This window comes from Phyllostomus hastatus, unplaced genomic scaffold (genome assembly GCF_019186645.2).
Source record: "Phyllostomus hastatus isolate PE091 unplaced genomic scaffold, TTU_PhHast_1.1 phas_scaffold_46, whole genome shotgun sequence".
In the NCBI taxonomy this organism is placed as follows: Eukaryota; Metazoa; Chordata; class Mammalia; order Chiroptera; family Phyllostomidae; genus Phyllostomus; species Phyllostomus hastatus.
In genome coordinates this window covers 32,498,378-32,524,532 of record NW_025334032.1, presented here as the reverse complement: position 1 = coordinate 32,524,532, position 26,155 = coordinate 32,498,378, and the positions used below count along the sequence as shown (strand labels likewise).

Below are 26,155 nucleotides of genomic sequence, written 5' to 3'. Positions count from 1 at the left end.
TTAGAAAGCCTTTAGGGATGCCCCCCAACAAATGAGAGAAATGTAGTAACTACAATGGCTGGCTGACAATATTTTGCGAGTTATTTGGTTTCCAATTAGTCGTTTATTGCAACATTGAAGATGTACCTAATTCGTTTACGACCAGGCATGACAAATTCCTCTTACAGATAAAAAAAGATTAAATTATGTCTTTCGCTTTCTAAAATGTTCAGTATACACAGTCATTCTACCTCTAAATACATTCAGCCAAATAAGTGAAATATAAAAAGGTTTTTCTTTTGTACGTTAGTAGTATAAATTATTCATGGAAATCACATTAATATATTTTTATTACATACCAGTAGTAGGAGATAAAACAAAGTTTAACAGCTGTATCCAATTTTTAAAATCCATTTTTAACATTGTTCACTTATTTATTCATGTATTTTGTCAGCATCACCTACTTTTTGACACAAACAGGAATTCTCACTTCTTCCTTAGTTTTCAACATTTGGCTCCCAAATGTATTGGGTCTGGCAGGCCTCACCACAGACGGTGCTGTGAGCCATTTGCTTGGCCTCAATTTGGACACAAATGCTTTAAATGAGCATCTTTAGACTTCTCAGAGAGAAGATGAAGTGCTAGTAAGAGGGCAAAATATTTCTCCCTATAAATTTACTTGCTTGCTTTTATTAAGCCATGAAAATTTTATAGCATAACATTTTTAATTTGCCTGAACTGCCAGGAATGTCAAAGTGAAATTTGGGATTCAACTCCAGCAATACACATGTTGCAACAAGCAACATTTTATGTGTTTAGAAACATTTATTTCTCATAGTTTAAAAGGCCTTTAGTTCTGTTTATAGATTTCAGTGCCCTATTTACCATTGTGTTTACGTTTATAATATACTTAATATCTTTTTGGAAGAAGTACCGTTTTCATAAAAACATAAATGTTTTATGTTTTTTTACTCTGTGTATTTGCTCTTCAGATGGCATCTGCCTTTTATTTTTTTTAACAGGAAACAGAACAATTGAGAAACGCTGTAATACTTTTCATGAATAAAAAAGTATTCAAAAATCCTATGATAATTTATCAACTATGATAATGTTCACTGATTTCTCATATATTACTAATTCTGTCCTTTCATAAAAAAATCCCTTACATCTAACAGTTAATATTAAATTGGTTCATTTATTACATTTGGAAATCCCTGTTTCTACAGTTTTAACAAAGATAACTTATTTTGTAAAATAAGTTACTTTTTTCTCTGTAAAAAAAACACATTCTATGAAAACACTTAATCAGCTTTGGATATATTTAAAGATTACTTTCTTTATGTATGAAATCTATGAGTCTTTCTGAAAATTTTAGTAATCAAATCTATTTTTGAAGATGACACTAAATAGTTACCAATCAGAACAAGTGCTGTGTAGTTATCTTATAGCAATATGATATAGTTGTTCATGAATTCACCTCTACTCTAGCAATTTATATGTGTGCATGCACACACAAACACATTTCTTAGAAGAATCTGATAATAATTTTCTAGGTACTAATTTGTTCTCTAAGTTTTAATTTACTTATTATAGTGTTCTTAAAATTAGCAGAGTTTGTTTTACATTTATTTCTTCTCAACCTTCATATCTACACTTTAATCTTTTTACATATTTATAAAGGGTAAAAAGTTTATTTTTATGTTAAAATGGTATATATAATGTGGGCTTGGACTTTTAGTAAATTTACACACTCTATATTCTGAAATAAAATCCCACCCAAGACCTAGATGTGCCATACATTACCGAAAGGTGTATGTAATTGAATTTTAAATTTACAAAAGATAAGGGATAAACCATAAGTCCAAAAGAAATAAAAGCTGTGAATTGAATAAATAGTAGGATGTGAAAGTTGAAATCAGAATTTCCTGAGTGACGATGAACAGCACCTGTAGTCGGAAGCCATGGGAATCCATAGCCAGCCAAACGGCAAGGCCAGCACAGTTAAAAGTCTGTGCCCTTTGAGAATCTGTGAATCTTGGCCCGCCCTTTGGTATCTAGATCATCTTCCCAGATTTGCTCTGTCCTCCAGTGCCAAGCAAGGAGCAGGGGAGGGGAGGGGGGGTTGACTGAGGTGTTGAGGGAGTTGTGGGGGAGAAATGCAGACAACTATAACTGAACAACAATAAAATAATTTTTTAAAAAAATGCAAAGCCTCTCTTCCTTGATCTTGGCTCCTGGAAATCCCTGCATATTAACTATGAGCTAAATAAATAAACAACAAAAAGAAAGAACAAAAAGTGGGCTAACACAAGCAAAATACAACAGAAAAAAGGATTCACTCACTGAAACCTGTTCATTACTTCACTGATTGGAATTTTCAGCTACAGAATATTAAACTACCATATATGATAATGGATAAGAAATAAACAGTGGAATAATAAAAGAAGATTAAAAATAGCAATGATTCTAATATATTTGACTAGTCAGATGTGAAAAGTAACCGAAAATATTTTGTAATAACAGTTATAACAACGAATTGATAATTCAGTGGCTAGTTTAACAGATAACTAACAGAGCTGGAGAGGGTCATACACATGAGAGCTGAAACCCTAAACCAGCACAAAGTACTGAGCCAGGGTCCGGGGGGATATGGGAAATACGGGAGTTACAGATACTTAGAGCTAGAACGAAAGAAAGAAGATTTATCACAATCTCATGTAAATTCCATATGGGAAGAAAAATATAAAGTTGAGGCAGTACTGAATAAATGATCATTTTCCAAAATTGATAAAAGACAGGCCTCAGCAGATTCTGGAATTATGAAAGAGCCTAGGCAGAATTTTACAAGGTGAAATTTATACCTAGATTTATCATAGTGAAATTTTTTCTTACATGAATTCTTGTACTAAAAGGTATATAAAGTTAACACTATACCTGTATTATTTATTTTAGAATTATTCAGAAAGTAAAATCATTGTTATATAATATCAGCATTATTTTGAAACATATGGAGCACATAACAGCTATACCTTTGAGATCTGAAATCTGTTAGAGATTCACTCTCTAGATCACATCAGCAAACCATGCTTGCTACTGGCTGCCCTTTTTAAAAGAGGAGAAGGAAAGGTATTCTATCAGAACAGGCAAGCTTCAGTAGAAAACAGCTCTGGTACCTCATGGGTTAACTCGAATATAAAATTATCTGCCTCTCCCTTCACATTATGGTGGCGTCAGTAGGTAGGACTCACGGCGCAGGTCTGTGCAGACGTTGAGAGCCAGGTTCCCTCCGCAGGTGGGTCTGGGACACGCTGGGGCTTCGGCCTGAGAAGACAGCCCAGGGCAGGCTTATAAACTCCAGGCCTACTAACGTCCTCAACCTAAAACTTTGATCCTAACACTTTCAGGACATTTAAGCACTGCATAAGCCAAACAGATTTTAAGAGAAAGGAAAAGGAGATTTTTTCAGAAGGGTTCACGGGAACAAACTTAAAGGACACATGGTCATAAACTAAGGGGAGTGTGGTAATGGGAGTGAAGTGGGGAGGGTGGGAGGTGGGGCTGGATTGGGAGTAAAAGGAGAAAACTGTATTTGAACAATGATTAAAGTAAAATTTAAAAAAAAGAAACTTAATTACAACGGAAGGTATTCCCATGAAAAATAATTCAGTCAAGGATTTTCTTTTAAGTTGCCCATCCCTTGCCCTCCTCAACATAGACATGTCTATGCATCTTGTTTGAGAAAGATGATTTAAAAAAATATGTTGCACTTTTTAAATTTTGGAGTCCACACTCTTCATATCCTTCCACCAGTACCAATTTCAAGCGAAGTAAAATAAATATAATTTATTTGAGGTTTAGCTGCCTGCTTAACTTTCTGCCCATCATCATGTCTTGCAGTTGTGTAACAGGAAGTCTGCTTTGTACACAAATGCATACCTGGCCTACTCTAGCATAAAAGGCTTTCCACAGTGTTTGGTCTGGAATATTTACCAACTCCCCATTGGATAGTTCCACTTGTAGAAGACTTAATTACTCCCTTGTTCCATATAAATAAATGACTTAAGAGAATTTTTTTTCAGGGCATACAAATTCGGTAAACAAAAGATATTTGCATAAGCAATGAAGGTTTTTTCTGCCCTCCAGAGTAAGACACAATGCATGTGTTCTCTCTAAAGCGACCCCTGCTCTCCTTCATCCCTTTACGTGGTGCACCCCCCAGCCAGGCTCCCGCAACGACTGTTCTGGCTGAGCAGAGTCCCAGCATGGGAACGAGCAGTTGAGGGCCCTCGGTCTAGGTCAAGTGCAGAGGCCCCCTGAAGAAAGACTGAAGGGGTGGCTGGAAGGAGCAGAAGCATCCAATGAGGAGGTAGGAAGAGGAGACAGTATCCCTGAGGCTGCAGATGTCATCTGAAAAAGAAGAAGAGACAATTCTGGGAGTTTTATGTCATCTGTTGAAAACAATAGCAGCCTTTTATTGATCTGGATCTTTATTGTTTTAGGTAGAGATAGTACTTTTCCCTTTTAAACTATCGATTCAAGAAGCATTCGTTTCCTACACTTGCACACGGCTAGAGGATGAGTGGCTGTGTGGTGAATGCTGCAGAAGGAGCAGACTGCCCCCCGACTCCCTGTGCAGAGAATGCTGGGAGCACAACACCCCCACCCCTGCGTGGTTGTGGAGACACACTCAGGGACAGTGACTGGGACAAGGAGGGCCTCCGGAGGAGTGTGTCTAGACCGCTGTGTTTTCTACGGAGCTTGGAGGAGTCGGGGAAGAGCCAAGGGCAGTCCCAAGTCCGAACGTTCCCAGAACGTATTCCTAGCAGTGCCTTCCATGAACAGATCATTTGTAACAGAAAATAAAACAAAGTGAAGAAATTCTCAGAAAAAAAAGTGTTAGGAGGTGATTGACGAATAAGTGCGCTTTCTCCTGCACTACTTCACATTCGAGCTCAAATGTGAACACCAATAATTTGGCAGCATCAGTGTAACAGCTCTAGATAGATTCCTTTTTGTGATCAGGACTGACGCCTTTTAAAATATGTATTCCATCGATTAAATACTTTGCATTCTGAAGGAAACAAAATTTCAAGTAATCATTTTATTAACCAAAGAATTTTAAAAATTACCGGTTTTGCAGCTCCTTAAGTGGGTCAAATGTTCAGGAAAGTAATGAAGTGTCTGCCTTGGGCAGCAAGGGGTGATGAATATAAATGAAATCGAAATGTGATATAACTCGTTCCACTTAAATGTTTAAAAAAAAACCTTACTCCGGGCAAAAAATAAGTAGCAAGAGCTCAGTAAGTTCTGTGTGATCTGAACATGAATCCAGGTGAGCGCTCCTAGCCGGAGTGCATCGTTATACACGCGTCAGGTTCAGTTCATTCACTGACAGGCGTTGACTGAACATGAACTAGGTGCATGAGACAAACCGTACTTTCAAAAGCACATATGTGCGAAAGAAAACGACAACACGCCGATTTCAGGACAGTCCAGTTCAATGCAGGGTTTAAACAAAACAAGGCAAAAAATCCCATGACAGGCATTGTCCTCAGCCCTGGCTGAGGCACTGGAGAGCAAGAGGTGAATTTTAACTTGGGAGACGCAGGAGAGCTTCCCTAAGGACATGAACTATGACCTGAGGTTTTAAAAATACCTCTAGTGTTACCAGTTGAAGGAGAAGTGGACGATAATGTCAGACACAGAGAACAGAGGATGAGACTGCATGACGAGGCATATTTTCAGTGCAGATGCGGGCAGCTCGTGCACGGCGAAGGGGTGTGCAGTGGAGCTGCCAGAGTAAGACCGCATTACCTTAAAGAGTACCTGCCTTACAGGTTAAGAATGTGATGTTTCCCATACTGGGAATGAAGAATCAATGTGTTTTGTTTTGCTTTCATTGAAGCGTGCCAATATGTTTTTAATTGTAAGTATACATGGATATTAAAAATATCCATTTTAGGAAGAAGTGGTTATTTTGATGTGAGTTACCAGTCTGTTATAGGAGGAGTCGCAGGGAAGATGGGAAAAGGTGTATTTAAGAAACATTTCTGACATAGCTGATTCAATATTGAGGAAAAGGAAGACAGGAAATTTGGGGATAGAGTAGGTTTGTTGCAAAATTGTGCAATTACTGTCAATGAGAAGAAAAAAACTTACCTGGTAAAACTCAGGTAAAATTGTATATTAATTTCAGAAATGACATATCAAATTTATACCATCCACACTGAAAACTGTGGATCATTAATGCATGTTATCCTTCAAGATAGCAATTAGGGATGCTCTCAGATGGGCTGTATTCTAAAACATGTACACAGGGCCCCTCAGAAGCGTGCCCCTTCCTCTAGAACCTGGGGAAGCGAAATGAACCGGCGGACCGGCAGGTGGGTGATGGCAATGCGGAGGTCCTGACCCATACTTAAGGCAGTGTGTATGTCCGGTGTTTCTTAGAGATGGGAATGTTTAAAGCGATCTTAACTTGTATCTTGTTCCAATATATTTACTTATTTTCAGATTTTGATCTGCCATTTTAGAAAGCCTAGAAATAACTCACCAACCAGAGACATAGCATCTTATAATGCTTGACAGGAGAGATTCTAGACCCAAATTTCTGGGTTCAAATAGATCCTCTGTTATGTATTAGCTGTGTGATTTACAGCAACTGACATATACTTTCTTTGCTGAAATTTTTTCAATGTAAAACAGAATGGACAGTAGCCAGTACTATCATTCACAGAGTACTGGAAATACATTGAGGAATAAATAATAATTAAAAATAACACTAATAGTGCCTTTAGCAAAGGCTAGGTATGCATCTGAACATTTTTATATATTATCTCATTATTTCATTTAAAATGCCCTGCAGACTATATATACTGTCGCCCTGTTTACAGATGAAGAAATCATCGCACAGAGAGGTGGGACTTGCTAAGGCAAGCAGCCAGCATCTGGCAGACTCTGACATCCGTCAGGGTCCGCTGTCTCCTGCAACCACTTTATTTCTTGATTTTAATCACGGGAAATTTCACAAAAAGCATCATAGATAGATGAGCTGGTGCATGGGGTCTGGCTCTGACTGAGTGCCAGCAAACCTAGCTCCTGCTTCCATCACAACTGTTTCGACTGTCACTTAATGGTGAGTCTTGAGAGAACAAATGCAGGCATCTGAAGTGCCTTACGTACACACAACACCTGGTACACATATATACGCATCTTCTCGTCAGAACAACATGCACTCGTTTAGAAAAATACCTATCGCAGCACCTTGTTACTGTAACATTCTCTGTTTTGTTTATTATTTATCTGCTTTATAGTCTGGCTTAGTAGTTTATGAACTCCTTAAGAGAAGAAAGTTTGTCTCCTTTGTTTCTGTTCTACACCCACTCACTGTCAAAGAGCTGGACACATCACAGGAAACTCAGTGCATATTTATGATAAACAAAGGTGAACACAATGCAAATACAAAGAAAAGAATCATTCTTCCTCCTGAGTCAATTGCACCGCCTATCACAAAGGCATTACAATGAGAAGAACATTTTGCATTATTTGTCTGTAACCATTAGCAAAGTTCCAGCCAGATCCGCAGCTAATGAATGTGTGGGTGAAGGAGAAGGTAAGCAGGTTTTTCAGGCCCATTTAATGGTGCCACTGCCTTTCTCCCTGGTTCTCCTACCTGCTTTGTCTCAAGAGTAGCAAAAAGGCAAATACATTCCCTGGAGTTACAGCCAAGAAGCATGTCAGCTCCAGAAAACGGAAATACCTGCTAATAATGGAGGATTTCCTGGTTTGGAGGAAGGGTATTTGAATCTAAACATGTAGTTTTTCTTTCTCCGAAGGAAAACTAAAATATTTATACTACTACATTGTGCATATAAGATGCCACCTACTCACCTTCACAGACCATTGTTTTATTCCTACTCCTTGAGATAATACCACCAAGTCATTTTCTCCCCGTTATGTTCTAGAAGGGAGTACTGTTACGTCTATTTTACTCTCTGAAACTAGACTAGCTCTCCAAGTTTTCTAACACAGAAACATAATATAAAGGAACATGAAAAGAGTATATAAAAAGAGTGTAGATACCTATGATTTATTAGTGGAAGCAATTTTCTTATATAGAGACCTTTGGAGAAATGAGCGCAAGAAAAAAGATATAAAACCTTCTTCAATGTCATTTTTTTGGTAAGATGTACTTTCTTGGTACTGATTTTTAACCTAAAATGTCATTGTTATCAGATTTATAAATAGTTTAGGATTGTATCCTTTTTACATGATTGGAAAAGTTGCTATCATTTTTATCACATTTTTATCACATTTTTATCACATGTTTAAATAGAATTTGAACATATTGCTCAAATGAATGATGAAATTAATTTTAAATACTTCAGATATCTTCAGAGATGAACCTGAAGCATAGAAATATCCATGCAAAAATGATCAGATTTTTTTAAAACTGCAGAAATGACTCGATGTGTTGCAACAAGAAGTGAGTTGTGATGAGAGACAGGCAGGGAATGAAATTTTACTGTAGTGATATTTGTACAACTATGCCTCATTTACAAAATGAATATAATCTTCAAAACGCGGAAAATTATTTGAAAAAAAATCAAGTCTTTGTTTAAATCTATTAGCAAAGCACCATTTTAAGAGGAAAATGTGTGTGTGCTTGTGTGTGTGTGTCTGTTCAATGCTTGGTATCCGTCTGTCCAGAAGGGGCACAAAACAGCTTTAGAAACAAGCCCATAAATCTTTCCCTGTGCAATCAAGTCACGAATTTCAGATCCCAATCTCGAAAGTGTTTTTATATGGCTCATGCATGAAAGCACTTGCAGATTTACACTGACATAGAAGGGACACACCACCTTGATGGTGAGGACAGTGTTGGGAGATATTTTTAGAATTTCAGTCTCTAGACTACAAGCCACAGACTACAAGGCCAGGTATTGTTCCGTTTTGAACACTGGAATGTTTCAAGCGTCTAGGATATAGTGCTACCTAGTGAGGCTCAGTAAATACTTGTTGAATGAATGAGTGAATGGAAGTCTGAAAATAACCTGGCTGCTTATGTTTCAGATCATAAAAATTATCATGTAGCTAGTTGTAAGTTACTTGTCTGAAACAGGCAGTGGCAAAAGCCTAACACATCAGTTGCTTGGGCAGTGATAATGCCCTTCAATAAATTAGTTTACTATTAAGGACTAAATAGGTGATAGAAGAAAACATCAATCAAGGTTATAAATACTAAAGGAGAATTCCCAAATACCTTCTGTTTTATATACCTCCTTACTTAAACCATTGTATGATTTACAACACATTTCTTCATGGGATAGATAAGGCAATAATTGTTCTCTTATGAAGATTCATTTATGCATTCACTAAGCACTTAGTAAATGCTTTCTTTCAGCAGTATGCTAAGTAGTGGGAATATGATTGTGTATCCCATGGACAGTTTTTCTTGAGACAGAAACAAATTTTTTTTAAAAAAGTAAACACATCAATGAGCAAAATAGATTTGTCTTCTGATAAATGCTTTGAACAAAACAAATGGAGACTGGGAGTTTGAGAGTTGAACAAATCTATAGTTACAGTTCTCAGGAGAAGCAATTTTGAGGGGATAATACTTAAGCTGAGATCTCTAAGTTCCAAGTTCAACTTCAAAAGAGACTTTAACAGCTGGATAAAGTCTAATGTATCTCCAAAGGCAGGCGTGCATGCCATTGGGAGGAGAGAAGAAGAGAGGCTATCACTCCAGCGATGCACAATAATTAGTCAAGTTAGAAATGCTTACGTCCAATACTCAATGCCCGTTTACCAATGGAGAAACATTCCTGTTCTGTACAGTAGTTATTATGAAGCATCCCTGTTCTTTATATTATTCAACCAGTATAAAACAGAGAAACAGAATTTTGCTAATACCCAAACAAGTGGAGTATAATTTTATATGTTAAGTTTTGACTCTCTTTCTATTTTTTATTTGATTTCTTTATTTTATACGTGTTTCCCAGGATAGTCCACTGGTCTTACAGTCTGACAGGAATGTAACAGTGAATGCAAGAAATCACATGGGGCAGTTAACTGGACAGCTGACAGTAGGTGAGTGCTTTGGGATACAATTGTTTGTGCCCTCTTACTCCATGTAAAACTCTGCGGTTGTTTGAATTGGGAAAAGCAAATGTGCGTCATCTATCTAATGTATAACCAGACATCCCAGACAGACCACTTATCTCGCATACGATCTGCTTTACCACGAGACTAGTTCAAGTGCCCTCTGTTTGGTAGGTATTCCTGTTGTTGGTGTGTTATTATGGGACTGAATTAACATATATTGTGCTGCCTATTTATCCTTTATGTTAAACAAATCATTTACCAATAAATATTAATAGCAGCTTATATAAATCAGAAATAACATACTAGTTGAACATAATGGATCTTAAAATGTATGATTACTTATAAATTTAATGTGGAACTACTTGCAATGTAAGGCTTATAGGCTTCAGAAGTGATCAATGTAAGTTAATGATAAAGTATTAGTGTTTTATCACATTTTAAACATTTTTAGAGATTCATATTAAATAACATTATTGGTTGACTCAGTTTTTCTAAGAAGTTATTTGACTCAATTTTTGTAAGAAGAAAGGCAAATTAAAAGTCAGTTGTAATTATGTAAGGTAGCACAAAGATTTACTTGGAGTAATTGCTAAAATTCTAAAAATGAATACATTTTTTTCTGTGGGAAAATTGCCTACCACTTATTGGTATTTTGTGCTTGTGTATGTGTGTGCATGAAAGTATATTGCAAATGGTAAATTAAAATTTTGAAGACTGGGTTACCATTATCCTAATAAGTTTATCATCATTTGAATGCAGAGGTATGTTTCCAATATTTCTAATTAAACTACACAAAAATGTGACACTTAAAGGGTGAGATTAATGAACATGAGTTTGATTCTGTCTACTTCCTTTGTAAGTATATGAAATACTTTGTTGATATGTTTTTCATTTTAATGAATCCCAAAGTGGAACTTATATTTTAGCATATATTTCCAAAAATATATAGTTACATTTTACTTATAACAATTAAATTCTATTTTACATCTGTAAAGTGTAAGAGTTGGTCAATAGGTATCCATTATTACCATAACTGGAAAGTGTTTTAGGATACATAGATATATGTCAACTATGCAGGGGAGTGATACACGAATGTGTTTAAGATCAGAGAAAAGAAATGTGTCTGCGGATACAGAACTGCTTCAGAAGCACCAAGCACTCAGTGTGAATGACTAAGCCAATTCATTATTGTTATGTTGGAACTGCAGAAACAGGCCTGAACAGGCAAGTTTTCCATGTCATACTTTTTTTAAATTTTTTTATTGTTGTTCAGTTAAAGTTGTCCCCATGTTCCCCCATTGTTCTCCCCTCCCCTTCCCTCTGCCCACCTCCCACATTCAATTCTCCCCGCTGTCTTTGTCCATAGGTCCATGTCATAATTTTCTTAAAGTTGAGAGACTTTAGCTAGATAAAACTTTCTTTTATATTCTGTTCCTGATTTGAAAAAGAAAATGTCCCTAGTGGAAATGATGAAGTGTAAATTAAACCCAAAAATAACATATTCCAGTGTCCACTGTAATACAACAGCTAGATGACTACTGCTGATAGAGCAGAGCAGCTCAGTTATGTGGGGTGTAATCAAATGCCATTTGCATTTTGTCGTATGCTTTCCTGAAGGAAAGATAAAGAATAATAGTATCATGATTGTATTTCCAACCAGTTTTAAACTGATTTTACTTTTTTTTATTTCTTTTTTTAAAAAGATTTTATTTATTTATTTGTAGACAGAGAAGAAGGGAGTGAGAAAGAGAGGAAGAGAAACATCAATATGTGGTTGCTTCTCAGGTGCCCCTCCATGGGGGACCTGGCCTGCAACCCAGGCATGTGCCTAGACTGGGAATTGAACCAGTGACCCTTTGGTTTACAGGCTGGTGCTCAATCCACTGAGCCACACCAGCCAGGGCTAAACTGATTTTAATAGAGTATCAATATTTGCCAATTGAGAGAGAAAAAGAAGAACGAAGAAACAGACAGAAAGGATGGGTGGAGGGAGAAAGGTTATACTTAGTTTTAACTGAAGCAAATCAATAAGCTAATAATGCAATAGCTTATATTTGTGGATGGAAATATATTCAATCCATTGATGCTTATGTTAAAAACTGTTTAACATCCTAGTCACCAGGGTCTCCGGTTGGTGACCTCTATCTTTTTCTGGCTTGTAATTTTCAGTAAACACACAGAGAACGAAACAGCTGTAGAGAAAGGGGAGAGCAGCGCTAACAAAGTGTTCACCTCTGGAGTCAAACCATCTGGGATGCCAAAAAGTAATTTATCTCTTGGAGAGTCAGGTTTTTCATCCCTCAAACAGAAATAAGGACACTTACTTAGAATAACATTATAATAATCAGGGAAATTTCAGTATCTCAAATAGTAGACAATTATGTTTCCAATCTGTTATTATTTTGATGATGATTATAATAATTATATCACTTTAGTCAGAAATACATTACTACTTAGAAATCTCACAGTGCTTTTCTATCCAATGTATCTCTGTGATAGCTGAGGAATATATGTTGGATTACAATACCGTTGTGAAGACATACTACAAAACACATCACAGTAAATATATCTGATATGTAGAAGATTTTCAAATCATATCAGGATAAATATTTCTTTAAGTAGAAGTTGAAGAGATAATAGGACGAATTCAAGCAATATATTTAAAAGACTTTAATTTTAGTTGCATTGACATAAAGTAATTGTCTTAATCTTTTTTTCCTGCTGCTTTTTAATTTTTTTCAGTTTTTGTTTTGGAGCATAGTCTTGATTAAAATATAAGCATGATACTATTTTGCAATATTTAAAAATATACTTCCAAAAATGGAGTAATATTCGTGGAAAACAAGTGTATTTATTCATCAAGTAAGACTATTTAATTTCCACCCTGTATCTATCAATTTCCATTACAAAGCTTAACAGACTGCATTTTCTGCATCTTTCTGCATTTTGTTTGCATTATGTAAGGGAAAAGATGTTCCCTATCAGTAGTGAACTGTATCATTTTTTCCCAGAATTCTATATGTGTTTGGTCAGCAAAATAAATATCCATCCCCTTTGTATCTGGTCTTTCTAAGTTTTTCATACCAGCCTACTCTCCTGCTGATTCAGCTTGCCAGGGACTCGAGTAACTGAAGACCTACACGGACCCACTGCGTTAATTCCAAACCAGACTCATTCTGAGACTATAAACCGAGATTACTTCTAATCTAATAAATGCAAAGAAAAGGATTTTATACATATGACACATCACACAAAATTAAATATAAACTTTTTTAGATTTTTGGTTAAAAATCAATTGACAAATATTTATGTATGCTTATAAAATTCTAGGCTTTATGTTAAATTTCTGTTGATACCACAATAACCCTTCTCCCCATGACATCTAAGATTCCAATTTTTCATAAGAGATTAATGAACTCAAGATTTATTTATACAAATTTTTCTTCTTAGAATAAAACTGAAAGAGAGGAATGAGATTGTTGTAGAGAAGTGGTTAAAGAAAATACACAGTCCCAAGAGGTCAGATTTCTTAAAGAAAAAAAACTAGAAGTTTCTTAAGTACACGTCAGAATTATTATCCAGGTCAAAATTTCTATTTTTTAATCAATAATGTCTGTGTTAACAGGTCATTCCTTTTTCACAGACAAAAATTGTGTGTGAATGTAGGTGTTATATGTTCATATGTCTTGATAGCTTACTTTATATTTTTAGGGCAATTTCATCAAATAACATGGATAAAATGTCAATTATACACCATTTTTTGTGAAGCTTATCATATTCTCTTAGGAAACTACTACAATGTGACATACAGAATAAAAATAATTTTCTTAAGGCAGTGCATATGAAATATGTAGTTTTGATATGCACTTTTTTCACAAAACTGATAATACTAATAATTAAATCTGTAGTAATTTGAGTTGCTAATTTATGGTGCCCTTTCCCACAATATCACTGGGGTAATTATCTTTTATTTGTCAATAACATTACATTGATCTGTAATAGAAAAGACAAACTATTATAAGTAGTTTTAAAAACTGTAAATGTTAATTTCATCAAAATGATTGCCCTTCCACATCCCTCAGCCCACTTGGAAAAGAAATTACATGGTCTTATTCTTACACTGCATCGTAAACTATTGTTTCTTTTTGATAAAGTAATGGCTAAAAAGTAATAAGATTTTTCCCCTCTCCTACATCTTTTGTTATCAGTCTACAGCAGGAAAATAGAAATAAAAGGAGGAGAAACTGAAAGGTTGCCCATGGACTAATATTAATGAATAAAGATAGCTTTGTATTTAATTATTTTGGTTTAGTAGCATCCTTCATTTAAATTTCAGTCACAGTGTTGAGTGAGCAACCCAGAACGATTGCTCTGGTCTGGTCTTGTAAGGAAGATAAGCTTCTTGGTGCCACATCTGCAGCATTATCCCGGTAAAACATTAAGACTAATTGGGTATTGAATAATTAGAATGCCATCGTTCTGAAATTTTACATTTAAAATGTACTTAAAGTCACAATCTTATGCTTCAAATGCAGTCTCATATTTCATCCTAACTCTCCTGGTTTTAATGCTCCATAAATTTGGAAAAACGAACTAACTCCTAGGAATTGCTAGCTGTTGTTGTCAGAATCATTTGCTCGTTGTTGATATTCTCATTTTCATTTGTCAAGTATCACTGACATAATCAAGTTATATAAAAATCTCAATTACAATCTATAATGACTCATTTGTGTGTCTTCACTAAGTCTTCAATGCTACAAATTTCTTCAAACTAATTCTGAAATAAATCCATATGACAATAAGAAAGAATGCCACTGGCCAAAACATTAAACACAGTGATATTTGCATTTACTACCAGTTTTCATGTCACACTTCCCATTCTGAGAACTAAGCCTCACATAATACTGCACACAGGAAGAGACAGCTTCTGCAGGAGAGTCAGCTCCTGGGTTTCTTCTGAGGTCTGCAGAGCTGCCCCCATTGCCCCGGGGTCTCTGGGGGAGCGGGTCAGGGGGCTGGGGTGATGCGGGAGCAGCGGGTGGACCAGAACGGAGGTGGCTGTACTGGTCCTTTGTTTTTTCCAAGGATTGCCAATCCACCGCACACTTAGAAATCCAATTTGTTTTATTTATGATTAGAGAAGATGTGCTTGATAAGAAAAAAAATGACACATTAGGATCCTAAGGAAAATATTTTTATTTGATTTAGTTTCTTCGCATTTCAAATCAATGGACATGAATAATATAGGTCACAGGATGAGCTATACATGTTTAAAATACAGTAAGTTTTAATGAGATAAAAATGTGCAAATGCATAAAATCACATTAAAATCAGTACAGTGTTTATACATATGAAAGCCATTTGTATCCTATAGAGTAAATTAAACTATGTGGATCTTCCTGGTAGTAAAGGTATAAAGGAAATTGTAAGTAACGACATGATCCCACTATATTTAAGGAATAAACATAGGAGCTTCTTATGGGAAACCAACTTTTTTTCAAAGTTACACTGAATTGATGTACTCATTGATTAATAGACAGAAAACTGGATGATACAGTGTATACTGTTTTAGCAACTGTACATGAAGAGGAGAATTGGGTTGGTAATGCTTTGGCACACTTGTAGAATGTTGAGAACATGGCGGTCAGGTGCAGTTAGATAAAAATAATTGTGGGTGGCAAAACCATAACATGTTTACTGGTTCAACTTAATTCCAGGATAAAAACCTAGGCCTACCTGCAAGAGGTGATGTGTGTGACCATTTCTGTAGCGATATAGACTCACCTTGCCATGCCATCTCTCAGCCGAAGCAGGAGCCCCAGGAATTCCTGATGGTGGCGGGATCTTCTCATTTCAGAAAACAAGTAATCTGATTATAAAATCATATCCTTTAGTAAAAACTGAAAACCCTAACTGAGTCCCTTAACTGTGTCAATGGCTGTCTGCCCGACTCAGTATACCCCCCAACTGCCAAAACAGACAGACACACACACACACACACACACACACACGCACGCACGCAGCCCAGAGGCTTCCCCACGGAACTGGTGTAAGGAAAGCAAAGCCAGCGCAGAGTCGTAGAAACATTTCTGAGTCCGCTGCTGCACAGAGCAGGGTCGGTGGAGACACCAGCATTTTATTCCATCCAATACGCTGCAGGTTAATTTGTTTGGAAGCATTTTCAAAAAAGTTACTAGCCAACTCTCATGGCAAAATCAAATCTCTATAAAGCAAAAAGTAAAATCATATTTTAAAGGTTAATCACATAATTAATCACAAAGTTTTAATAGTAACTGTGTTACAATTAAGAAGTTAATATAGTTTATTGTTTATAAGGTTGTTTAAACCATGGAGCAGCACAAGATTAGACACAAAACATTTGCTGGACAGGCACTCTGATGAGGACTAATTATTAAGAATTGTTATAGAAAACCTAGAAAATCAGAACATAAGTTCAATAAAAATTATTTTATATATCCATTTTAATTGATATTAATATTAATATTGTGAGGACCTACATGATATGATTTATATATCAAAATGTTGTAGAAAAGATGTTCACCTAGAAATCATAATTTCCTCACAAGCTAGTTTTAGGGAGGAATTATATTTTAATAGTTAATGGCATGGTTCTAAAACAGCTAAACCCCAGGTCTGTCACTTCCCGGTTCTATGAGCGAGCCACTCTGGGCATCCTCCTCCCGAGGATTCAGCTTACGCACCTGACGCAAGAATTAGAGAGGCCATGCATCTTATTCAGTAATCTTTGTTGCTGCATAACGTACCTCTGTATGATGTTCCCCAGGCTTGTCGCTACTTTGACAGCCCTGCTGCAGTCAATCCTGTACATGTTTCTGGTTACATATGTTCGATAATTGTCAGCATTCTATTTAATTTACTTCATTTCTCCTTTTTTCTCCCCTTGAGGCATTTCAAAGAAAATTGCAGGCAGCCTGCCATTTACCCTACAAACGGCAGCACAGACCTCCAGACAATAATAACAGTACTTTTAATAAGACCTCACCAGGAAGCGAAACGAAGAGCTATATTGTTGAGGAAACATATACACATATGGCAAAACTATTAAAAGAGAAGGAGGGAATGATGAACACATAACTCAGCCCAACAGTTCCTCTGCGGGGAAGGGAAGCATAGACGTGGGCAGGGAGATGCACACAGACGGGTCACGTGCTGGTTCTTAAATCCCGTAGGGGGCGCTCCAGCGTTCATTTCCTCACTGTGCTTTACAACTTACATGTATGTTACAGGCACATATCCAATGTTGTATCACAATTTAAAAATAAAAAATAAAGAATTAAATAGGCAAGTGCGTAGGAAATTCAGGGAACACTTTCTGAAGCACACTTTGCATTGTGCATAAGTTAGGTATTGCAATTGTGTAATTTTTATTAGATCTACATGTAAAAATTCTGCATACTTGACCAAGCCTCTCGGAGTTAGTGTCCTCATCTACGGCGCAAGTATTGTGCTACTTTGTCTCTATAATCTCTCCTGTTCCAGGTCTAAAAGTGAAAAACTATGTTTTACCTTTGGAGAAAGAAATGAACTGATGAATAATTTGGCTCATTACATTCCCCTCTATGCAGTAGTCCTGACTAAATGACATCTGACATGAGTATTGACATCTTAACCACCAATTATAAGTACATATTTTAGATTTAACATTAAGAATGTGAATAAACACAACTAAATCGGCATCCTTGCTATGCTTTTATTCTTTCATCAAATTCGGGCTCTGTACATGTTTTATAATGAAATTGTATACATAAACTAATTCAGCAAGCCCAATCAGCTTACTTTTGTAAATGTTAAACATCAGCATGTTTTCTCCCTAAATAAATGGAGAAAATGTAGATGAGGATATTTATAACAAATATTTAAAGACCCCTAAAGTGACATGTAATCTTGCGTTAAAGCAATTACTACTGTGAACACCTGGGACCCACCTAATTGACTCCAGATGGTGTTGAACATATCAAAAGTAGAAGGTTACAGATCACTCTCACGTTCCAAAAATTCATGGGTTTTGTCATAGACTCATATTTTTTAACTTAGAGAATGCTGTGGTGGTCTGGGACAACTTAGTAAGAATGAATATTTTATGCAAAAGAGGCCTGCATAACTCTGGGAGAGTAGATCAACAAAACACTTAGGTTTAATTTTATACATACATGTTAAGCGATTAAATAAATGCATTGTTGATTTTAAGGGTTCATTGTTAATATCAATTAATTTGTGTATTAATATTAAACTACTGTTAATTAGTTTAACATTAATTAATCAGCTTAGGAAAACAGGAGGATGGGGTTCTTAGAAATTAAGACCCTAAATCAGTGTAACTTAGATATAAGGGAATTTCGGTGTCTGAAGGAAAAGGCAATAATGTGCGTGTTTTGAAAAGTTTTATGACAGATTTTTTTTTATGTCGTTGTCACAACATCCTGACTCACAGCACTACCCTTTTTGCGTTACTGTTTGTTATTACCTTAAAAACAAAACAAATGCTTTATCTCAGAAACGTAATTAAATTCTGAAATAATGTGTAGAGTTGGAGTGCAGGATCGGGGAATACAGAGCATTCTTCTTCCAGAGGACGTAGACCAAATTCTGAGGTTGATGGTCTGGCTGAGTCACCTCCAGCCCTTGCTGGCCTCTGTCCCCCTGCTTTTATCGGGTGCCCCGTGCCCGAGGCACGGGCCAGTCGGCACGGTTCCGCAAGGCCGATCCACTCAATAGGAAACGGGCGTGTGGCCCTAACAACACCCCTACGCAGTGTTGGACTCCGCATCTCAGGACCACGGGTAGCTAATCTGCTAAAATGGTCAGGAATACTAATGCTATATGATAGGAAAACATCTCTGAATGTCTTTCTTCCAGGCAAAATATGTATTTCAAAATATGCATTCGGTAATGATGCCTTTAGTTGTTGGGGAAATAAATCTGGTCTTGAGTATTTAGAAATGAAGATGTAGGAGAGAATGAGAAATGGCATTTCTATTAAGACGCATTTTAAAGGTGCCATGCTCTCCCACCTTAGCATGACCCAGGCCGTCCCATGTCTTTACATGGTGAGAAAAGGAGACAATACAATTTTTTTGATAAATGTGATACAAGAATTTGTTACAGATTTCTAACATTACAATACTAAGGAAAGCACTAAAGAGACAAATAACTGTTTTGTTAATTCTGTGATCGCATGAAGTTATTAAAAATATGCTATGGTCATAGCTCAGTGTTTAAATTTTAATGGTAAAAAGGTTGTAATAAATAAAAATGATACATTACAGAGTATAAAAGTAAAATAAATTTAAAAAATAGTAACAGTGGTTTTTTACATTATATTTTAGATATTTAGTTAACACCAGAGCTATATGACTTACCTGAAATTAATGAGTGTATAATTTATACATTGAACCGAGCTTTGTTTTTAATGAGGCTCCATTTGTGGGACCTCAGAGTTGTGGGTGCATTTGAGTTTCATATATAATTGACTTACTGAACATGCAATTTTTTGTTGGCCTTAATAAGAAACTTGTCTTTGGAAATTTACTTAATGGGGCATACTGTTCACAAATGTAAGGTTATGGGACTAATTACCTGAAAACATCTGCTGGTAGGAAGCTAAGTACAACCTAGAGGTCCACATGTACACAGAAGATTGTTTACCTCAGTTTTAGAGGCCCTGGATGAGGTTGCAGTCAAGGCCAGACAACTGAAGAACAGTGCTAACGGCCCGATCAATGGATGCAGGGAGATGAACGGTGGAGGCTATTACTTATGATGGGCTACTTCTGTTAACTACATGAGCTTTTTCCTCAGATTCCACTTTGGAGTATGTGTCTACTCTTGTGTGTAGTTTTGGAGAAATTCCAAGTAAGATCATGCATACATCAGAAAAATAAGGCATGGTGGGAATAGAAAATTGAGTATAGGCAGGGGGGAAATGAACCAGAGCAATTCTCCAGTCCAAGTATTCAGTGGACTCTGGACAGTATACTCCCCAACAGTGTTGCCAAATCTCTTTAAGACTGCCTTAAAATTACTGTCAGCCCTTTAATGTGCATTCTTTGATGAAAGTATTTACTCGGCTCTGAATTTACTTGTAACCTTCGCCCACAATATTCTACTTCAATATTTTGTCATATATTTGCCTAAAAGCAAGAATATGGAATGCTATACCTCCCCTCATACATTGATCCAGTTTGGGGATGTCTTGCTTTAAATCTTTCGTCTGAGGTCACGTGTCTGCTGCTTTCTTTCCTAAATGCTCACAAACACATCAGACTGATGCAGATTCCATACTCTGCCCTCCTGGCACCCCTCCAAGAAATTAATGCATGTTACTACCTCATAATATTCAAAACCCATCTTCCCTCATGTCACAATATTTAGAAAAAAATCTCTCACTTCTAATTTTACATTGTTCTTGCCATTTTGTATTATTCTACAAAGACTACTGAAAATAACTTACAGACAGACCAGTCATGATGCAAGTTATTTTGGGGGACTAAGGAGTATGCGGCTCTAAGAAATAAGCTTATTTCCCCCATGCTCTTTCTTCCTGAGTGCGCATGACGAGGTCTCCTTTTTTCTTTGCCTGCAGCCCCATTCCTCACTCAAATTTTACTCTTAACTGAATCATTAAATGTACCAACAACCTAAGCCCACCCTGGGGCATTGTGGGAAATAAAGCCTTCAATATATCTTCATTATATCTGGAGAGTAAAGCCTTCCAGATCATACACTAAGACATCAATTATACATGTTTTCACATTAAAAGCTGAGAAATCATAAACTGTAATAATTGCAATTACGACAATAAAAAATACTGACAACATCAAGTGCTGGAATGGATAAGAGCCGCTAGAACTCTCATGCATGCTGCTAGGAATGCAAAACGCAAAAGCCACTCTGAAAAAGTTTGCTTGTTTCCTGTAAAGTTAGCAAGATCACACAGAGGCTTTTTAAGAAATTAAGCTAATCAGTCTCCCTTCAAAATACAGCTCCTGCTTCTGTTTTCTCACCCATTATCAACTGATCATTTAGAATAGTCTGCTGGCTGCAACGTTGAATAGGCCACCTCAGCTTTTGAATAACCTCCTTAAAACTCAGTGAAAATAGAAATTACCTCTGGTATTCATTTGTCAAAATCACATTCATAACAAAGGGAACAAGATGAATGCAAACAATGCAAAACTATTGAAAATGAAACAGACTCCATTGTATAAAGTTTCTGGTTCTTAGGGGTGGGAGTGTCAAAGGGGAGCATATTTAGAATAGAAAAAGCAGGAGATGCTGCAAGGCTGATTCGGCCTCAAACAGAAGCTGGGGGTCACACTGGCTGAACAAGGAAAATGATGAACAGCAAATGTGCCTTTCCAAAACATACCTAGACTTTTCTTACACAAGGAAAATCTAACAGATTAAGGAAAGTGTTAGTAGGGTTACAATGTAAATAACAAGAATAAACAGGTTTGAAAGAGATTCCCATAAGTGTTTCAAAACAAATGTGTGATATTGAAAGTGATTTAATAATGATTATGATCTTAAATGGGTTTTCTGGCCTCCTTCCATTTTCTCTTTTATCATGCCTCTTTCCCCCTGGTCATTTTTTTTTTAATTTTTATGGTAACATAATAAAAGCTTTTGCATGTCAGAACATCAATAGAACTACTAAATTTATATGATTTTTTTATTTTATTTCTGTGTAGTGGACACATTTGAAGTAATCAAAATGAAGAAATATTATTTAGCATAATTGAGCTTTCACATATGGATATATTTCAAGACACAGAAAGCTAGGTGATACATACTAAACAGTGACCGTGAGTTTTGGTGCAGAGCCATGGAAGGCACAATTAGAAAGTATGTATTCTGTGCCAGCTTCCTATCGCTGCACCCTGTGGCTACAGAGCTAGAGCTGTTTCCTCCACACCCACCACCAGGTTTATACCCACATAGTCTCCAGTGCTGTCCTAACTGCTGTCAAGAGAGCAGTGAAACTTAGTACGACCAAAGGTCTCTTTTGTCCTTGGTCTTTCCATCCCCTTGGAAATATATTTCTGGATGTATGAAAGTAACATCTACTTTATTCAACTTAAATTTTTTTCTACTTTAACAGGACAGGTAGTTTGCATATGGAAGAACTAGGTTTAAACTCAAAAAAGTAGTTGGGTTCATGTTGTATTATTTTCAATGTAAATCCAAAAACTTTGGATGCTTTTTATTATGCAGAGTCCCTTTAAAAGTTTGAACTCAGAGTGGCATAATGGTATTGAAGATATGCTTTGTGATGTGAGTTACAAATAAACCAACAAATGTGTGCAACAAGTAGAGTGCATCTAGAGGATAAAAGTGTGTTTAACATGAATGTCTTCCTTTGGGATTCCTGGAAGCAGATGACCAACTGGGTGCAGAAAGTATATAGCAGAGTGATTTTGAGGGGGACATAGCTAGAGGAACGAAGAAGGTACAAAGACAGGACTGTGGAGGGGGAGGAACTGACCCTTAATACCCTGAGACTGAGGCCTCGTTTTGTCCTGCTGGGAGGATCTCAGGGACCCACCTGCTGCTGGGAGCTCAGCATCAGTTCACAGTGTCCGAGAAGCAGAAAAGGCTCTGAGTGAAGGGCCGGGGCTCTGGACTCAGGCGGGTTCCATGGGTTTATTCTCATGCAAGCATTTACCAGCCTGTGTGATTCAAGCAAGTTAACCTCTCTGTATCTGAGTTTCCCAACGGTGACATGGGCATAATGACACTACTTTCTTTGTTGGATTATTCTGGTCATTAAGTGAGTTGATGTAAGAGATGGTCTTAGCGCATATCAGGCATTACAGATGTGCTAGCTGCTATTATTATTCGTAATAGTAGTATCACTGCCTTAATGGGAAAACCACCAGTAAAGATTTATTCAGACATACTGTAATTTGTATGGGATGGTGATCACTCAAGGTAACATTTACTTCTAGCACTTTAAGGTTATTACATGTTATCACTTGATTTATCGGCGTGGGCAGGTGCTTTCACGTGTCATGACATTCACAGGACTGCCGCTGGGTGATAAGCACAATTAAATTACCCACAGCATCTGGCCCTTTAACCAGTCACTGACAGGACATTAAGATTTTATATTTGTTCTCTCTTAGTTTTCTGACATTCCAACAGCTGATTAATTCTGGTAGCAATCATCTATTCTAGATGTGAACGTTTTATAGGAACATAAAAATGAATAGTGAGTAATGCCTATTAATCGTATTGTTTTACATTGTTATTTATTGAAAATGTACATTAAAGTTTGAACTCTAGAATATACATCTTATTAAAATAATCAGGTTTTCCCCAAATTAATCTACAAATATGAAACAGTTCAAATGAAAGTATTAATGGGTAAAATATTTCCAAAGTAATATAATTTAATGAAAAGCCAAGAGAATTTTAATATGTGTAGCATCAAGTATTACAGACATGTGAACTAACACAATTTGGAATTTTTTAAAAATCAAAAGCAATAAAAAGAACAGGATAGAAGACTAAGAAAGTTATCTTGTGTCTACAGTAATTCAATGTAAGATGAATACATCCTTTCAAATCAGTGGGGACAAGAGAGGTGGAATGACTAAATAAATGACATTGATTTAATTATTTAACAGTTTCGTAGCAAGAGTTAAACCTCTACATCTTTAAACAGCAAAACAATAAATTGACCATGGAGTAATGTAACAATTTTATTTGAAATTTGAAGTGAATAATGAAAAGTATTTATATTAGAAGAGTTATCTGATCTTGTGTGGAGAAGGTCTCCCTGGGTGTACTGTATGTCAAAAATTGTGGAAGAAAAATTTATTGATTTACATGCCTGAAAGTTAAAATTCTTCTGAAAGTCAATGTTCCCATCAACAAAACAGAGTACGTATGTCTAAATATTAACAAATGTGCCATCGCACTGGAGTTGTGTCTCTCAAGAAGGTCTCCATTGGGTGGCTTGGGTCCTCTGGGTCTAGTCGAGGACTACCACTCCCCCTTATGACTGGAATCTACACCGTGATTGCTGCCTGTGGGCAATATTGCACAAACTTGATTGTGGTACTTAGTGTTTGCCCATTTATATTTAGAATGTAATTATTGATACCATTCCATTTAAACACCATCTTGCTGAAGTTCGTAGAAAAGGCAATAAGGCTGACTGTTATTAAGAGGCACTATGAAACAATTTCTGTGTAAATTCTAAATATTAATAAGAGCACCTTAAATATTATTATTGAAGAGCAAAAGGTAGTGCAAGTAAAAATATTGAGTTCCTCCGTAGAGAGGTAATGTGGCCAAGAGTGCAGTTCTCTAGAATGGCTTCTATGTGAGTTCTCTGACATTGAAAAAGTAAATGCATGGACTGTGAAGATGAATTTCAGCCTAATCTTCAAATGATAAATTAACTGTCAGAGAAATATGCTTTTAAAAATAGAGAAGAATATAATTGTGGTATCTGGCAGGGAACTTAAAATTAATTGGTACCCATGAGATTGCATCATTAGTTGAATATATCAGCAAGTTAAACTACCACACTAAACAAGTTATATTACATATTATTTAGAGGAAATGTGCACAACGTATATTAGAATGAATGAATGCATAAAAACACAAAGAGGAAAAGGAAGAGTAAAAACTGCAACTAAAAGAAAGCCAAATCCAATTTATGCACTATTCAACATTGGTGTAGTAAGTAATTTATCGATTCATGTAATTGGTAAGTCCAGGGATAAGATTAGCTTGTCTCTGACCGCATCCAGTTGGTTAAGCAGTTTTTCAGGAGTGTCTCTCTGCCCTTCTCTTTCTGTTCCTTTCTTGCTGATTGGCTGAGTTCTCAGGCAGACTTTTTCCATGTGGGAGCTAGACTTAAAAGCCTCAAGTTTATATAACGGTCAGCGTCTGTGATCTGAAGGGAAGATGGTGCCACTTTCAAAACATAAAGCAAAAATCAGCAGAGTGTTGGTCATGTGTTTTTGCATGAAATAATTGCTTTGGTCAGAGAAAATAACACTACTCTAAGATAAGAAATGGACCACTTCTAGAGAGAGAGCCAGCCCCACCAGCCCCCAGGGGCTGACTGTGAGGAGTCTGTTGTCAGGAAGATTGAAGAGCAGTGGCATAAAAAAGATGTTTATTCCAACAGTAATCAAGGAATTGTAAATCAAAACTATAGTGGCATAGCGCTTACACACTCAGATTGGAAAACATTACAAAGTCTGAAAACACTGAGTGTTTGCAAAGATGAGGAGCTGCAGGAACACTCATGCTCTCTGGTAGGAATCGTAGGCAAGTGTAGGGGTAGTATAAATGGGCGAGGGAATGAAAGATAAGGCACAAAAGGACAAATGATAAAAAGAAATGAAATTCATTTCAGTTAACAAACACACTTTTATTGCAGAATTATTTTGCATTGGCGTAGACATGGGATGGAAGCCTCAGGTTGGGATAGGATGGAGAATGCAACCTCAGGGTTCCTGTAGCTCCCTTTACTGCTGGAGGAAGAGTGGCTTCTCCTGCACTTTGAAAGCAGAAGACAGTTTGTGTGTGTGTGTATGTGTGTGAATGTGTGTGAATGCCCATGCACTTTGGGGGGAGTGGGGGGAAATTGATCTCTGGCAGGACCCTATGAGAATTGCAAATTCCAGACGGGCCCTCCAGCCTGGCCCTGCCTACCCCTCCCTCCCTCCCTCTGCTTCTCTTCTCCCCAAGTACAATCAGAGTGCACGCCGCATGTGACTTGTCCATGACACACACAGAGCGAAAGGAAGCGCAGCACTTATATTTCATAAAAGCAGCTTCTTCTTTTGTTTCAGACTTTGTTTTGTCTGTTGGGCCAGGATAATCCTAAACCCGAAATTTCAAAACATGGAATTTAGTTGAGTGTATTGAATTTTGTTTTCGTTTTTCTCATGGAGATTTCTAATCATTTAATAATAGTCTTTTTCAAGACCTGGAAAGTACTGAAAGCTATAAAATTGGAGTTATACACACACAAAAATACATCATGATATGCTTAAGGAAAACA

General features: G+C 36.6%; 1 protein-coding gene across 1 annotated transcript in view; it reads left to right on the top strand.

Annotated features, from left to right (window-relative positions):
* SGCZ (sarcoglycan zeta) overlaps positions 1-26,155 on the top strand; it is a 664,156-nt gene that overhangs the window by 601,243 nt on the left and 36,758 nt on the right. Inside the window, exon 4 of the mRNA XM_045821509.1 lies at positions 9,984-10,071. Coding sequence (XP_045677465.1) covers positions 9,984-10,071 — 88 coding nt within the window. The remainder of the gene's footprint in view (positions 1-9,983; positions 10,072-26,155) is intronic.